At 59.7% G+C, this 13,034-nt stretch overlaps 7 protein-coding genes across 7 annotated transcripts; 3 read left to right on the plus strand and 4 right to left on the minus strand.

The window, feature by feature from the left end:
- Positions 1-76: 76 nt before the first annotated feature.
- MICPUN_76326 (predicted protein) lies at positions 77-704 on the minus strand (the record flags this gene model as incomplete). The annotated part of the gene is made up of 1 exon (XM_002501007.1): positions 77-704. A coding segment is annotated over one exon (628 nt), but the record flags the coding sequence as incomplete, so codon positions are not given.
- Positions 705-1,314: 610 nt separating this feature from the next.
- Positions 1,315-2,579, minus strand: MICPUN_97179 (predicted protein; the record flags this gene model as incomplete). Its single annotated transcript, XM_002501008.1, has 2 exons — positions 1,315-2,268; positions 2,451-2,579. The coding sequence occupies 2 exons, from the start codon at positions 2,577-2,579 to the stop codon at positions 1,315-1,317; spliced, it is 1,083 nt and encodes a 360-aa protein (XP_002501054.1).
- Positions 2,580-3,011: 432 nt separating this feature from the next.
- MICPUN_57175 (predicted protein) lies at positions 3,012-5,615 on the plus strand (the record flags this gene model as incomplete). The annotated part of the gene is made up of 2 exons (XM_002500581.1): positions 3,012-4,229; positions 4,345-5,615. 2 exons carry the CDS (start codon positions 3,012-3,014, stop codon positions 5,584-5,586), a joined length of 2,460 nt encoding a protein of 819 aa, XP_002500627.1. The 3' UTR covers positions 5,587-5,615.
- Positions 5,616-5,828: 213 nt separating this feature from the next.
- On the plus strand, positions 5,829-6,401 carry MICPUN_76709 (predicted protein; the record flags this gene model as incomplete). The annotated part of the gene is made up of 2 exons (XM_002500582.1): positions 5,829-5,988; positions 6,025-6,401. Coding segments are annotated over 2 exons (537 nt in total), but the record flags the coding sequence as incomplete, so codon positions are not given.
- Positions 6,402-8,135: 1,734 nt separating this feature from the next.
- MICPUN_107955 (predicted protein) lies at positions 8,136-9,629 on the minus strand. Its single transcript, XM_002501009.1, has one exon. The coding sequence runs from the start codon at positions 9,531-9,533 to the stop codon at positions 8,238-8,240; it is 1,296 nt and encodes a 431-aa protein (XP_002501055.1). The 5' UTR covers positions 9,534-9,629; the 3' UTR covers positions 8,136-8,237.
- Positions 9,630-10,170: 541 nt separating this feature from the next.
- On the plus strand, positions 10,171-11,907 carry MICPUN_105314 (predicted protein). Its single transcript, XM_002500583.1, has 2 exons — positions 10,171-10,294; positions 10,602-11,907. Exons 1-2 carry the CDS (start codon positions 10,203-10,205, stop codon positions 11,869-11,871), a joined length of 1,362 nt encoding a protein of 453 aa, XP_002500629.1. The 5' UTR covers positions 10,171-10,202; the 3' UTR covers positions 11,872-11,907.
- A 69-nt stretch (positions 11,908-11,976) lies between these two features.
- MICPUN_57179 (predicted protein) lies at positions 11,977-12,975 on the minus strand (the record flags this gene model as incomplete). The annotated part of the gene is made up of 1 exon (XM_002501010.1): positions 11,977-12,975. The coding sequence occupies one exon, from the start codon at positions 12,973-12,975 to the stop codon at positions 11,977-11,979; it is 999 nt and encodes a 332-aa protein (XP_002501056.1).
- Between the last annotated feature and the right edge of the window lie 59 nt (positions 12,976-13,034).

The raw sequence follows: 13,034 nt of genomic DNA on the forward strand, positions 1-13,034 counted from the left end.
GACGAATGTAAAATCGCATGAGATTGAAACGTTTGAAGCACGCCCTAAAGCGCGGAAACTCAACCCTTCAGACATTTCAGCGTGTTCGTGTACGAATACCTCGAGAACACGACGAATAACCTCCGGTACCACACAAACTGGCTCGCGTGCATTGCCATCGCCCGCATCAGCACCAGCGGGTTGGACGCTGCCAGCATTGCGTCCGGATCTAGGAAGAAAGAGGCAAAGGCGTCATATGCTCCCACAAACTTCCTCACCGTGTTCGTCGTGACCAGCGACCAAACCTGCCTCACCCCCCGCAGGGTCTCCCTGTAATCTTCGCTCAGCATCCAGTACAGCACACCCCGGTACGTCGCCGTGTGGTTCGGATGGCCCGAGATCCCGCCCGCATCGAACGTCACAACTGTCTCCGCTCCAACCTTTCTCGCAGCGGCGTCAACCTGGGCCGCCACAGCCTCCACAGGCCACTTCTCCTCGAAGCCATCTCGAAGCGCCGCGTCGTCGACTAAATTTACCGACGCGACGCCTAAATAGTTCCCCGCGGCGTCGAGCTCTTTGGCCCTGACCTCGCCGAGACCGTCTGCGTTGCCTGCGGACAAGCACAGGATGTGCACTTGGGCACCCATGCGCTTCGCCGCTTGAATCGTCGGCCCGAAGAACATGCTCTCATCGTCAGGATGCGAAGTCACGAGGAGCACAGATTTCCAGGCCCGAGGAGTCCTCGGTTTACCGGTGCCACCTGCGAAGATCGTCGTAGTTAGCATCGTTCCCTCCGGGTGAAGGAGGAGGGGGGTGACGCGCGGAAGTCTAGGAAGATCCGTTTTGAAACTTACCCTTCACTCCGCGGGGCTCGCGCACGACGCTGAGCAAGATGCCCATGTTGATAGCCATCAGGAGAGCCATGGCACCGAGCAGGACCGTGGGATTTGCCTGAACAAGGGCAAATACAAGCGACAACATGACGGGCAGCGCCGACCGCGAACCGGTGCTGTTCAGCTGTGTTCCCCGATGTCCCGAGAGTTAACACTACCCGAAACTACTTTCGCAGCTCGTCATTTTTGGCCGAGCTTGACTGCTGTGCACTTGGCGCTGCGACGGAGGTAATGCCGGGGAGCAGGCGGGACTTTTGTAGACTTTAAGAGCTTTCTCGCACCATGAGTGATGGGCACCATGAGTCATCGGGGTTACCGTGGGAGACATGTGAGAGGAAAGGTGAAAATGTTGACGTGTTCCTGCGCAGATCAGCTCATGTCAAGCTCGTATGCTCACATTCCGTAAGTCTATGAATAATGTACCCGTCGGCGATGCGCCGACTCAACTCATCATCGGTGTAACCCCCGATCCTCTTCCCCTCCCGAAGCTGCCCTCGCCGTGGAAGCTCAGCATCTCCTCCCAAACCTTTTCACGAAGCTGCTCCTCTTGCAGCTCCTCATCCTCAAACTCAAACTCAAACGGCGCCGGCTCCGACGCAGGCTCAACCATTGGATCGTGCAGGGCGGTCAGGTAAGGGTGCTCCAGGGCCTGCTCCACGGTTATACGTTTTTTGGGATCGAACTGGAGCATCTTGTCCAGCAGGTCGATCGCCTGGGGGTTCCCCTTTGGAAACATTCGCTCCCATCGAACCTGCGGACTGTGAGGCAGCGTGCGGATGTAATTTCGTGCCTTGGTGGACTGGATGAACGCGCAGTCCTCCTCGTTCGGCGAGCCAAGCACCTCGACTATCAGACGCATCTGATGAATGTAGTCTTTCCCCGGGAAGAGGGGCTTCCTGCCGAGAATCTCGGCCAGGATGCACCCCATCGACCAGATATCAATCGCGCTTGTGTAATCCTCGCAGCTCAGAAGAAGCTCTGGCGCCCGATACCACCGTGTGACCACATACTCCGTCATGAACCCCCTCTCCGACGACGTCCTCGCCAGGCCAAAGTCGCATATTTTTAGGTCGCAGTTTGCGTTCAAAAGCAGATTGCTGGGCTTCAGATCGCGGTGCAGCACCTGCGCGGTGTGAACATACTTCAGCCCACGCAGGATCTGGTACAGGAAATACTGGCAGTGCTCGTCGCTGAGGCCCTGGGAGGATCGCAGGATCTGGTGAAGGTCGGTGTCCATCAGCTCGTACACCAGGTAGACATCGTTGAAGTCATCCTTAGAGGGCGGACGCATGATGTCCTTGAGCAGCACGATGTTCTCGTGCTGCAAACGGCGCAGGAGCTTGATCTCACGGAGTGTCCTCCTGGCGTCCGTCGCATTGTCGAAGGCGTTGGCGATCTGGAGTTTGGGAACATACAGATAGTCAGCCCATGGCACCTTCATGCCACGCGGATATCGTGCCAAAAGCCGTGTGCACTAACCATCGTTGCAGTCTGTAGCCAGTCCGAGAAAAAACTGGGGAGAGATGGGATACGTGGGGAGAGATCGTGTGACCACCGGGTGTGGACAGCGTGTCGCACCTTCTTAATTGCCACCTTCTCGCCAGTCTCCGAGTCCTTCGCGGAGCACACCACGCCGTAGGCACCCTTGCCGATCGGTTTGATGGGAACGTACTTCATGTCGATCTCGAAAAGGCTGCGCCATATCATGTAGCACTGCTTTCCAGGCCGGCCGCCTGCGAGACGAGGGAGAATTCCAAGGAGATGTTAGGGAGGCGGAAAAGCGCCCGTGTTTTTTTGGAGCGTGGATGCCGGAAGCGCGGCCTGGTGGTTCGACGGGCGTTAACGACGCACCCGGCCGGCGGACTGGCACCTTATCGTTGCTGCTACTCATCGAGCAGGTCCCTCGAGCTCGGCGCTGGAGCGAATCCGATCGCCTTGGAGCTCGCCGGGCCTTTTGTGTTGCGGGGGCAATGAAAAGGCGCGCCTCGTCCGTGGCGCACCAGCGGACGGGATACATTCTCTCAGCTCTCGGGAGAAAAAAGGGGCACAGGGGAACCCTCGCTCCAGTCCCTCGCGCACAGGTCAGCACTCGCCGGAGCGCTGGTGGTGGGTACGAGGGGTCTCATCGGGTCGGGAAAGATGGCGAGCGCTCTGCCGGTGGTTGTCCGCGTGAAGCGCAAGAGGGAGCTCGCGCCGGTGGACACCATCGTGGTGGAGGCCGAGGAGAGCCACGCCGCGAAACGTCGGGCGCGAGATGCGGCTCTGGCGGCGGAGCTCGATACGGCCCTGTCGGGAGCGCTGGGAGATTCCGTTGACGAGCGTCAAAGCTCGATTGCGGGCGGCCACGGATCCGAGCGCGCGCCTCTCGAGGGGACGGGGCGTCCTAATAGGCGCAGGTTCCGACGCGTCCAGATGACCCTGTCCGTGGCAGATGCTCAGGACGAGGGGCGCGTGAGGGAGCTCGTGCAGACAGTCGTGGCAGCGACCCGCAAGAGGGTTCAAGAGGATGTTGCTAGTGGTGGTGAGTCTACCTCACTGTCGAAGGTCACGGATGGCATCGTGGACCCGGCGTCGCATCCGACGAAGCGTGCAACACGGTTGACACGACCCGCAAACGCCAGGTCAACCAGCGACGCGATGAGCGGGCACTTCCGCATGTACGACCTCGTGTGCGACGAGGGTGAGGCACCTCCCCCTGCGAAACCATCTCCTTCCACGAGGAAACCCGTGGGTGCGGGACTCCGGCGGGGCGCGAGACCTCCCCCGCCTCCTCGCGACGCCACCGACGAGCCGAGGGAGGAGGATCCGGCGCGGCTCCTGTGCAACTACGCCCCGATGCTACGAGAGTACCTCGGCACAGACGCCTTGGGGACGAACGGCGAGACTGGCGTAACTGAAGGTGGCGATGATGATGATAAGTACGTTTACGATGTGTACGTTAGGGCCGATGACGATGACGAGGAAGATGACGAGGGTGCAAACTCCAAATTCGTAGGTGACGTCAACGCAAAAGCCAACCTGGCAAGTTTGATATACGTCAACAGCGAAGACGCAGCGCTATTCGAATGGATGGATGGCCTCGCGGAGGAGTACGACCACGAGGACGATGTAGACTCTCAAGACTCCAACAGGGAGGACGCGCCGGACGCTGATTACCCGGAAGATGAGAGCGATTCGTACAGTGAAGGGGACTCGCGCGAAGACTGGGTTGGAGGATCGGATGACGACGGGTTTGGCAGTCGGCATCGCGGCGGATACAATTGGGTGGATGGAGGCGTCGAGGGAGATTACTCGGGGGATGATGACGTGTATGATGAGTTCCACGGGGGAATAGAGAGGCACAGCGGCTATCGTGAGGTCGCATACGACCCTTTTTTTGACGATGTCGGTGGGGAGTCTTAAATTTGACCAAAAATCTATCTGCGTGTGTTTAGATTCGTAGAGTTGGCATCGTCGCACACTTACGAGAAAGGGAAGCATGTCCGCGAAGAAGCCGGGCTGGGATGGATCAACCAAGATCTTAGAGGCATCTACGGGCACCGAGGCCGGATCTACGCTGGCCTGGGTCGAGCAGTCGCGACTCAACCGCAAGGAGTTCAACGACCAGCTCGAAAACTCTCTAAAACTAGTTGGATTGTCTCGGAGGAACCCCAAGAGGTCTAAGAGCATGACTCAGAAGCGCAAGGGTTTGCACGAGCGTCATGCCACCGCATCGCTGTCTCCGATTGAGACCGGCGTCCTCGATGAGCTTCAGTCGTTGCTGGCGACCGCGGCAGCCCATCCGCCTGATAGCGAGAGAGTCGCGAACCTGGATGACGCGACGACGGCTACGGCATCAACTCCGCCACCTCCGCCTACGGCGACAGGGTTCGATCCAGCGAAGACCCCCCATGCTGGTCGTGTTGTGATGCCCGCCGCTAAGCCCGGAGCGAAAATATTGCGCGGATCGGTCGTTGGGGACCTTCGAGCCACGCTAGAAGAGACGAGGAGCTTGTTAAGCGACCGGGACGAGCAGTTGAGGAAAGCTCGGCTGAGGGAGGCCGAACTGATGACCGCGCTTGAGAGCGAGAGGCAGTGCGTGTTGCGTGCCGAGCGCAGAATTGAGTCATTGGAGCGCGCTTTGGGAGTTGCGGATCCTCAGGGCGTGTTTCCAGTTCCAGCTAACGTCCACACGGAGAACGACGAATTGGAAGCGAGTGCACAGATCCTTGAGGCGTCGTTTGATGAGTACCTTGATGAGAAGAGCGTGACGGAGCGTGGCCACGGGTCGCGTGACTTGAGGGAACCCTTAGATATCGTGGCGAGGGCCGAGGCGGCCGTGAGAGGAGCGATCGAGGAGGCTGCGAGGGCAGTGTGCGCAGAAGCGAGCGCAAAGGAGGCCGTGAGGTTGATGACTGAAGCTGAGACGCAGACTGCGCTGGCCGAGGCGCTTCGTGCTTCGCGTCGTCGCGAGGAAGCACTTGCTGCTAGAATATCCGTGCTTGAACGCGATAGAGCCGCGAGGATAAGCGTGGGAAGCAGGGGCCCTCCAAGCATCATACCTTCAGCGGCGCGGGAGGCAATCCTCGCGAAGGCTGCTTCGCGGGAGGCGAACCTCGAGCGTGGCGACGGCAGATCCAGAGGACTTGCGCCGTCTCCGGCCCTGGTGCAACTTCTAAATAAGGAGTCATCTGGACACCGGTCGCGCGCTGACGGTGCCATCGTCACCAGCTAGATGTAAATGTTACACACTTAGTCACTTGTTTCACTGTAGACTACTCATAACACTAAACATTACGAGAAGGTAACACACATTCCAGACAGCCAGAGGCACAGAACCGCTAGTGCAGGCGGTTGGTGGTCTGGTGGGGGGGAAGAGGAATGTTCGCAAATCTACTCAACGCGGTGAAGCGTAGGGATAGGTTCTCCCTGGAGGAGCTTCGGCGGCTCAATGACGTCGTCGCGCGCACCACCACGGTCACCACCGCGAACCGCGACGCGCTCGTGGAGACCTTCAGGGAGATTGCGGAGCTGATGATCTGGGGGGACCAGAACGAGCCCTCGTTTTTCGACGCCTTTGTCGAGATGCGGACGTTGACACACTTCTCCAGGTTCATAAATCAGCAGGCGCGGCATCGTGCGGCCCACAGGCAGGGCCAACCCGCCCGCGGAGGGTCACACCTCACCTTACAACTTTTGCAGACCCTCTCCATCATGGTACAGAACATTCAACTGGAGACGTCACTGTTTTACCTGTTCAGCAACAACCACGTCAACGAGCTCATCGAGTGCGACTTCGACTTTGACGATGAGGAGGTTATGGCCTACTATATATCCTTGCTGAAGACCATCTCGTTGAAGCTCAACCCGGCGACGGTTCAGTTCTTCTTTGACTATGGCGATGGCGTCCAGGGTGGAAACAAGAAGTGCTCGGAGGCGCCGGATGCCAAACTCGCTTCGTTTCCTCTATTCACGAGAGCCGTCGGTTTCGTGGAGCACCCGGAGAGTATGGTCAGGGCTGCGGCGAGGACCGTCGTGTTGAATGTGTTCGGAGTGCACGACAAGGAGCTTCGGCGGTATTTGCTGAAGCCGGAGAACTGGGCTCTGTACGTGCCGAGAGTGGTTGACAGGATCGCTGCGGCAGTGGAGAGCCTTGATGGCGTCGCGTTGGTCGACGGTTCAAGTCCAGCTGAGATTTCACACGATGGTGAACGTTCCAACCTGGTCGCTGAGCTCGGGGATCTTATGTACCACGTCAACGACCTGATGTGTGTCCCGGATCTGTTGGACAGTGGAGACAAATCTCATTCACATTACGAGGATGAAAATGGAGTGGCGTCCAAGACTGAGCGAGAACTCTGGAGTAAGTTTGTCGAGCCCACCGCCCTTGGCTCGTTGAAACAAGGAGATGGTGCTACATCTTCGATGACGGCAGCACTTTTCGCGCTTTCAAGGCTGATGCAAGCTTGCACGCGCACAACGCTTGCCAACCGTCTCTGCGAGGCGCTGACAAAAAAAAACTCCAGAGAGGGCGTGTCGAGTCGCGATGCATTCGTCGCATCGCTCAAGTCTCCGCGACTTGACGTCGCTTCCGCCGCAGTCTTCACTCTGTACTCGATCGTAAAATCTTGCCACGTCAGCGATGAGGCTGCAGAGGAGGGTGGGTTACTCCCAGTGCAGAGGAAAGAGGCAATGGGTGGCGACTGGGGCGAGGATGAGAAGGGCAAGTTTGCAGATGAGTGGATAGCCGCACTGATCAAGTTTATCACCGAAACGCAGGCGCCACTCGCAGCGAAACAGTGTGCAACGTGGGTGTTGCGGCGGCTCGCTACGCGAGAGTCGCTCGGGAACGAGCGAAAGTCCGCGCTGGACAAGATGATGGTGGATGCAGCAAGGGTCTTTGTTCATGGGGTGATGGACGGCCCATGGTATGACTCAGCATCTTGTCTGTTCACACAGGAGTGGGCGTCTGCGAGACGCGCCGTCGAGCAACCGTCGACACAAGACGATGCAGTGATATCTATTCTGATTGCTGCGCGCGCTCAAGATGATCAGGATACGTTGAATCCTCCCTCGCCGAGCGATAGCAGCCCTGGCGCAGGCGCAGCGCTGGTTGCTCAATTGCGAGAACTAATGTTTGCAGCGATGCTGAGACCTGAGTTTTTCGGTGCTGCGTTGCCTCTCGACGCGCCGCCTCTGGGTGATCCGAGCCTTATAATCGACGCGATGACTGACACGGTAGATTCCGATACGATGTACGAGCCCGTCGCAGTAGGGTCCACGGCAGAGCTGGAGGTCAAGGAGGGTGAATTTGTGGTCGAAAGCACGGACACAGATCGTTCCGTCGCGTGCCGCGTCGCATTCGAGCCAGGCCGCGAGTTGCACGTGCGAATCGAGGTAATATCTAGGGTATGTGGCTCGTGTGCGAGTGCCAGTGCGGTGCTGGTCTCTGAGGGTGGGAGGGTACGGGCAGTTGCTCCGATAGCAGGCTGCGTCGCAGAGATAGACTCTACGCACTCAAAGTGGCTTCACATGCGAGTGCGAAGCCCTTGGAGCCAGCTCTCGGCGCTCGCGAAGAGTTCTTTCGGGCACATTGGCCCGGTCATTGGAGGGGGTAGAATGACCGCTTCTCAGAAGCGGAAGCTGCAGGATGGGCACTGGACCTTAGCCTTCTCGGATGCAGAGTCAGCGGAGCGTGCGAGGGGGTTGGTAGAGTCCGCAAGACTGCGGCTGCGCATCGCGACTGAGATGTCTCTGGCGCCATTACTCTCGTGACCTACCGATGACATGCGTAGCCTGGATTTTATAACAGCGCGCTAGGTAGTTAGTTGGTGCGGCGGACTCCCGGCGATCGGTTTTGCGCGGCAATCAGTAAGTTGGTGAGCTCTAGCGGCGACTCTGGCCGAGAGCTTCGCCGGAGGGGAATCTGTACAAGATACTTCCATCATCCAGCACCGTCCGCGTGAGCCCAAACATGAAAACGTTCGTCCCGTCATCCTGGGGATCGCACATGATGATGGTTGTGGTGTCTCCGGGCTTCTCTGCATCGTCCTCGACCACTGCCATCTTCCCCCCGGGGAGCTGGCGCAAGCTGTTTGGCGAAATATAGGCCACATAAACCTTCCCACCGATCGTCACGTCGATGGGCTTGGGCCTCCAGGCGCCAGCGACGACCGATCCCATACTTGAATATCTCTCGATCGCCTCGGCGAGTTTCGCTTCCTCGTCCTCCTCGGGCTCAGACTCAACCTTGGTCACATCGCCGGAGGATCTCACTTGCGCCGCCGTCTCAGCCCATTGAGCATGCTCCTCCTCAATCTCCTCCGCCTCGCGGGCCTCCTCTGAATCCGCGTTTTCGACGGACATGTAGTCACTCGATGACGAAACGTCGTCGGTCCCGAAAGAATCGAACGCGACGTCGACACCAGCCGTGGGGACCTTCTCGTGGTCAACCCACGGCGTGCCCTCCGGTGTCTTAGGCAGCCTCGGCTGCTTCTCCGGGGACACAGCTCGGCGGAAGTTATCGAACATGTTCTCGATGCCATCCACGATTGACTTTATGCCCATCTTGGACACGTGTTCAAAACCCTTTCCGAGCGCATCGCCGCCTTCGGGCGCCTTTCGTTCGCGCCTCATGATCACCGTGCCGTCCGATGCCGGCTCGACGACACTCTCCTTGGGCGCGAGCTCCTTCGCGGCAGCCGCAGCAGCCAGCTTGGCCTTCTCGGTCGCGGCGGCGAGCTCGTCTTCGCCGTTCTGGAGAGCACGGGCCTGTTCGATGAGTTCCTGTGCCTCGTCCAGCAGCATCTGAGCGCGTTCGGCGGGCGTCTGCTCCTTCTTCACGTTTGCCGTCGCCCTCGCCTGAAAGTCCTCCGCATCCTTCCCCACAAACCTGAACATGATGTCGCCGTCTGCACTGCGGATTACCTCGACCGCGGTCTCGGATCCGTCCTCATCGACGTGATCGTACACTTCCGCGACGATGTCGACGAGTGCAGTGGACGCGCTGATGGCGTCGGAGGCATCGCCCGAGGCCCCCATGACGTCACTCATCAGGGTGCCCTCAACGGGGTTGCCGTCGTTGTCGAATCGGTATATGATAGTGTTCGAGGGGTCGAACGCGTCGTCCCGCCCCGCGGGATCCGCGGGAACGCGCGAGGTGGACACGCGCGCCGCCACCATGCGCGAGCGGTTCGGGAGCGCGGGGGCAATGACGGCGGGGATCTTGCGGCGTGGACCGGGGGACCTCCTCAACAGCCCGGCCGACGAAACCAGGTGTCTGCTCGAGCTGCAGGAAAAGAACATCTGGCGAGAGGTGGTTTCCGTCGGGGTGGTTTGCGACGATGGGCGGGGTGAGCCTCGAAAGATCGGCGACAACCGCGTTAGTGGCGGCGCGGAGAATAACTCTGCGGGGCGATCGAGAGGATGGTCGCCTTGTGATGCGCGCGTCTCGCACGTGACATACGCCGAGATCCGCGAGGGTTGAACTTTCTCAGTCCTGCGGAACAACAAAATCTGTTTCCCGCGTATCCACCGTGCTGCCGTGCGAGCGGGGAGAGCCGCGAACCGTCATAAAACCCCGAAACGCAAACCCTCCCGACCGCGAGTGCCACGCAAGAAGATGCCGCAGAAGATAATCCATCATTTTTTTCAGACTGCTCGCCGAGCAGAAAAAGTCGAAAAAAAAAAAGGGAAACAAGGCTCGCGGAGACGAGAGGCAGATGGCCCTCGGACCGGCTTCGATCGGAGGCGGGCGGGCCAATAGGAACAGCTGTTGGTTTTTTTTGAAGACCTCAGGAGGGTTTGCACGTCGACCGAGACTGAGGAGCGCAGTAGAGGGAATATCCGAACATGTCGGCCCCCGCACCTGCCGAGAAAGAGCAGGGATGGTTCAGCCGCCTCGCGAGCTCCGTGGCGTCCTCCGTGGGCGAGGGACTGAACTAGTGCGTGCCCGCAGATGACCCCAACTTTTTCTCGGGTCGTCGCAAGCGCGGCTCGTTCGCGTGGCGATCCGCTTCCCGTGCCCGCAACCTCTCACCTGATCCCCCTCTATGGCTCGCCTCACGTCGGCACTCGGGTCGAACGTGCGATCGCCGCTTCGATCGAGCGCGAGCGTCGATCGAACCTCACGGCCGCGACGGGAAGCCCAACCGCCTCGTCGTCAGCCCTGAAAACCCGACCGCGGCTTCTTCCCCGTCGATCTCGACCCCGGGCCTGCGCTGAACCCATCGCTCCCTTCTTTCTCAACAGTCTTACCGGCGTCGAGGATCCTGATGAGTTGAAGACCGTGGATGACGGCAGCGGAAACGTGACAAAGAAGGACGACGCCGACGCGGGCGGTCGCAAGGCCATGTGGTCGCAGCTCAAGGATCTCGTCGGAGCCGATATCATGTCCAAGTTTAGCATTCCCATCTTCCTCATGGAGCCTATCAGCGTGCTCCAGAAGACGGCGGAGAACATGCAGTACTGCGAGTTACTCGACAGGGCGTGCGAGGAGGAGGAGGAGTTCATGCGGCTTGCCTACGTTGCGGCACTCGCCGTCTCCGTCTACTCATCCAACGAGCGAACGAAGAAGCCGTTCAACCCCATTCTTGGCGAGACCTGGGAGATGGCGCTGCCCGAGGTGGACGGGATCTACGTCGCCGAGCAGGTGTGCCATCACCCCCCGATCGGCGCGAGCCACTGCGAGACCCCACGCTGGACGTTTGACCTGACCTCCGCGGTTCGGACCAAGTTCATGGGTAACTGGGTCGACGTCTGGCCCAAAGGGAGGACAAGGATCCACCTGAAGGAGTGCGGGGACGTGTACAACCTGTTGCCGCCTGCATCCAGGGTGAACAACCTCGTGGTCGGTCGGTTGTGGGTCGATACCTTCGGCGAGATGCGCGTGAACAACCTCAAGACGGGCGCCAGCGCCGTGCTGACGTTCAAGGAGTGTAACATGTTCGGCGCGGGCCGATGGGAAGTGTCGGGCGACGTGCTCGGCGCAGATGGCGAGTGCAAGCTCAAGCTCAAGGGCAAGTGGAACGAGTCTATGACCGCCACCAAGCCCGACGGTTCCACCGGTCGCATCCTCTGGGCCAAGAACCCCGAGCCCAAGGAGGGTGCGCTCGTCGAGAAGTACGGGTTTGACAACTGGACGCTTCGCATGAACGCGGCAAAGGATGCGCCCAAGGGTCTGCTCAAGTCCGACTCGCGCCTCCGCCCCGATCGCATGGCGCTGGAGAAAGGTGACGACACCACCGCACAGAAGATGAAGCACGTGTTGGAGGAGAAGCAGAGGGCGGAGCGAAGGAAAAGGGAGGCAAACGGCGGGGAGTGGAAGCCGCGGTGGTTCAAGCTCGCGGCGGAGGCCGACCTTCACGAGCTCGAGCTGGACGTCGGCACGGCCGTGTGGGAATGGAACGGAGCGTACAACGAGGAGTTGGCGAAAAGGACGGAGAAGGGGATTGATAACGTGCTGGAGACTGAGTTTGACCCTTGGGAGTTTGAGGACACCAAGGACATGGTGATCCCTTAATGAGTTGCCCATTGAATTGATACATTCATTCTACACATGCCAGTCGCCTCGCTCGAGTGTGTTAAGGTGAGTTTTAACAATCAAGTATGATAGGTTGCCACGCGCTCAAGCGCGAATTCCCTGAATCTGCGAACCTCGCGGACTGCCCACACCCGCGGCAGCGGCCAAGCCTGACAGCTTTCTCCTTTTACCATTCCACGTCTGGGGCGAGTACACCCTGTTCGAAGCATCCGACGCGAACATGCGCTCGAGTCGCCTCGGAGAGCTCAGTTTGGCCTTGACCGCACTCATGATCATGGCATTTGTCTCGTTCTCCTTGTCGCTAGCCCACTCGTCCTCCTCCTCCTCCTCCTCCTCCGCCGCCGCCGCCGCCGCTGGTGCTGCGTTGATTGCCCCAAGTGCGCTTGCCATGGCCAACCCGGCATCCCTCGCCGATCTCGCGGCGTCCCTCGCCCTAGCTGCCGCATCCGGTGACCCTCTCGGTGATCTCGGCGGCATGACTGCGAGCCTCGCCAGCGCCCTCGACTTCCTGGTCGCCAGCCTCACGGCACGCGCCGCTGCTGACGCCACACCCCACGTGATCCTAGCGACCGGGGAGACGCAGCGCGCGGTGCTTCCACCCACCTTGCCCAGCGCACGGATCGGGGATGCGAGGGTACACACCGGATCGCTCGTGCACCATCTCGTCGCGCTTCGAAACCCTTCCTCACAGTGTTCCATCGCGACGCCGAGACTGAGCAGAGCTCGGATGACGACCGCCCGAAGCGGAGCACCCTTGAAATAACCGTCGGGTCGTTGCGGTAGGCGTCGCAGTGCGATGACGAGGCTCGCGGGGTCGTTATCTCCCTCCTCCGTCTCATATTGGCTCTCGATACTCCCCATGATGTCCTCAACGTCCTGAAGTCCCGCGAATCTCACCTGCCGTAGCGCGAGCGCCTCGCGTTTTCGCACCCCCCATTTCACCGCCACCAAGGAAAGGTTCAGGGGCGAATCGTCCCACATGGAGAGCCTCAGGTTGTCGTCATCCAGGTCACCCGAAGAGTGATCATGGGCCGCTGCGTCCTCCCTCTGCCACCTACGGAGTAAATCCTTCGCGGAGGGCATGGCGAGCGACGACAGACCCCTTCCTCACCTCCAGAGTGATCGAGTTTGCGCAGGGGGAA

This window comes from Micromonas commoda, chromosome 3, assembly GCF_000090985.2.
Source record: "Micromonas commoda chromosome 3, complete sequence".
Lineage (NCBI taxonomy): Eukaryota > Viridiplantae > Chlorophyta > Mamiellophyceae > Mamiellales > Mamiellaceae > Micromonas > Micromonas commoda.